Source organism: Salmo trutta, chromosome 28 (genome assembly GCF_901001165.1).
Source record: "Salmo trutta chromosome 28, fSalTru1.1, whole genome shotgun sequence".
Classification (NCBI taxonomy): Eukaryota; Metazoa; Chordata; class Actinopteri; order Salmoniformes; family Salmonidae; genus Salmo; species Salmo trutta.
In genome coordinates, this window is record NC_042984.1 from 40,008,273 (window position 1) to 40,011,454 (window position 3,182).

A 3,182-nucleotide genomic window follows, 5' to 3' on the forward strand; every position below is an offset into this window, starting at 1 on the left:
AGTTGTAAATGAGAACTTGTTCTCAACTAGCCTACCTGGTTAAATAAAGGTGAAATAAAATAAATATTTTTAAAAAGTCTCAATTGTCATAAAATCCTTCATTAATTACCTGTCTCCTCCCCTTCATCTACACTGATTGAAGTGGATTTAACAGGTGACATCAATAAGGGATCATGGCTTTCAGCTGAATTCAGCCACCTGGCCAGTCTATGTCATGGAAAGAGCAGATGTTCTTAATGTTTTGTACACTCAGTGCATGTGTATTAAAGTAGTCCAAAATTTAGTATTTGTCCCATATTCCAAGCACGCAATGATTACTGTAAGTCAAGCTTGTGACTCTACAAACTTGTTGGATGCATTTGCTGTTTGTTTGGCTTGTGTTTCAGATTATTATGTGCCCAATAGAAATGAATGGCAAATAATGTAGTGTGTAATTTTTTTGTCACTTTTATTGTAAATAGAATATGTTTCTAAACACTTCTACATTAATGTGTATGTTACCATGATTACGGATAGTCCTGAATAAATCGTGAATAACGATGAGTGAGAAAGTTACAGACTCACAAATATCGTACCCACAAAACATGTTAACCTCGCTCCATTACAATAACAGTGGAGGTTAGCTGTCACAGGATCCAACGAGAGTGGCGCCCCTCCTCGGTCGGGCGGCACTCGGCGGTCGTCGTCGCCGGCCTATTAGCTGCCACCGATCGTTGTTTCTGTGTCGTTTAGTTTTGTCTGTCTTTTCCGCACCTGTTTTGTGTATGTCATTAGTGGGGACTTATTTAATGTGTGTTTTCAGTTGGGATTTTGTGCGGGATTGTTTATTGTCCACGTTGTGTTACCGACAATTATACGGGAAGGATTTACCGGGCTGCGCTCCTTGCCTTTGTATTATATTTTGTGTTTTATGGGAAAGTGTTTCTCCCAGGCGAACTTTGTATAGCGACCTGTGCTTTTTTTTGTGTGTGTCCGTTTTATTAAAAGACACTCACCTCCAGCACCTCTGTCTCCTGCATTTGATTCCGCCTATCCGCCAGTCCAAATCAGACGTGACATTAGCACTTTAAAAATAGATATAAAACTAATAGAAAATGTACCCTGTCCGTGTACCATGTCCGTAAAAAATATAGTATGTATAAGCTGGAAGTAGAAGCCTAAGTATTGTTGTCCATTAGTTTACTCCAATTAGGGGAGGGGAGGTAGGGTTAGGGGGAAATAGTAAAGGAAAATATATTATAAAATATGAAAAATATATATATATACAGTACCAGTCAAAAGTTTGGACACACCTACTCATTCAAGGGTTTTTCTTTATTTTTACTATTTTCTACATTGTATGAAATAACACATATGGAATCATGTAGTAAACAAATCAAAATATATTTTATATTTGAGATTCTTCAAAGTAGCCACCCTTTTGCCTTGATGACAGCTTTGCACACTCTTGGAATTATCTCAACCAGCTTCATGAGGAATGCTTTTCCAACAGTCTTGAAGGAGTTACCACATATTCTGAGCACTTGTTGGCTGCTTTTCCTTCACTCTGCGGTCCAACTCATCCCAAACCATCTCAATTGGGTTGAGGTCGGGTGATTGTGGAGGCCAGGTCAGCTGATACAGCACTCCATCACACTCCTTGGTAAATTAGCCCTTACACAGCCTGGAGGTGTGTTTTGGGTCATTGTCCTGTTGAAAAACAAATGATAGTCCCACTAAACGCAAACCAGATGAGATGGCGTATCGCTGCGGAATTCTGTGGTAGCCATGCTGGTTAAGAGTGCCTTGAATTCATCAAGGCAAAGAGCGGCTACTTTGAAGAATCTCAAATATAACATCTATTTTGTTTTGTTTAACCCTTTTTTGGTTACTACATGATTCCATGTGTGTTTTTTCACAGTTGTGATGTCTTCACTATTATTCTACAATGTAGAAAAAACCTTGAATGAGCAGGTGTGTCCTGGGTACTGTATATATGGGGGATTGGAAATCTGCAATATTAAAGCTGACCTACCAACACCCCCCCCCCAAAAAAAAAAAAATATAGGGGGACTACGTACAAAAACTGCTGTAATTTCGAAACGCTAAACGGTTTAACCGATATGGATGAAAATACCCTCAAATTAAAGCTGAAATCAAACAATTAAGGGACTCACAGGGTAGAAGATAGGTGCGTTCCATTTCGACGATTCGATCACTATCGCTCTCTAAACTATATAGTCAATTATAGCCTTTGCCCATCAACTCCACTTCCTGTGTACTCAGACCAAGACTTTGAGATGAGAAGAGGTGTAAGAGAGATGGAAAGAGAGAGAGCGAGAAAGAGAGACACACACACACACACACACACACACACACACACACACACACACACACACACACACACACACACACACACACACACACACACACACACACACACACACACACACACACACACACACACACACTACCTGGCCTACTGTTTTTCAGCTGATGTTAACCACATCCTCTGTCACCTCTCCCCTCTCTGTCTGACAGAGTTAGCTGAACTACTATCATCGTCATGGTCACCATTGTCATCTTTCCTTGTGGGGATACTGGTTATATCCTGTTTCATTTTTACTTGTATTATTTTTCAAGCATATGTTTACAGCACAGCAATTCATTATAGAGGTATTAGAAACATCATTATCATTGTCTGAGACTCCTACCCGTTCCCCTGCTACCCTGAGTCAGTATGTGTGATCTCTGACAGCAGCGGGGTCTGGGTCGCTGCGTGTCCAGCCCCCATACCTTTCCCAACTACTGCGGAGTGAGTGTCGGTACAATTATTTTAACCTTTATTTAACTAGGCAAGTCAGTTAAGAACACATTCTTATTTATCCACTGGGTTTCTCTGCCTCTAACCCTATTACAGGGGCTGAGTCACTGGCTTACTGGTGCTCTTCCATGCCGTCCCTAGGAGGGGTGCGTCACTTGAGTGGGTTGAGTCACTGACGTGGTCTTCCTGTCTGGGTTGGCGCCCCCCCTTGGGTTGTGCCGTAGCGGAGATCTTTGTGGACTATACTTGGCCTTGTCTCAGGATGGTAAGTTGGTGGTTGAAGATATCCCTCTAGTGGTGTGGGGGCTGTGCTTTGGCAAAGTGGGTGGGGTTATATCCTGCCTGTTTGGCCCTGTCCGGGGGTATCATCGGATGGGGC

At 41.9% G+C, this 3,182-nt stretch overlaps 1 protein-coding gene across 2 annotated transcripts in view; it reads right to left on the reverse strand.

The window, feature by feature from the left end:
* Positions 1–2,300, reverse strand: part of LOC115166222 (low affinity immunoglobulin gamma Fc region receptor II-a-like) — an 11,492-nt gene extending 9,192 nt beyond the window's left edge. For both annotated transcript variants that reach the window (XM_029720041.1, XM_029720040.1), the window contains exon 1: positions 2,157–2,300. In XM_029720041.1, the coding sequence (XP_029575901.1) occupies positions 2,157–2,181 (25 nt within the window). In that variant the 5' untranslated portion in view covers positions 2,182–2,300. The remainder of the gene's footprint in view (positions 1–2,156) is intronic.
* Between the last annotated feature and the right edge of the window lie 882 nt (positions 2,301–3,182).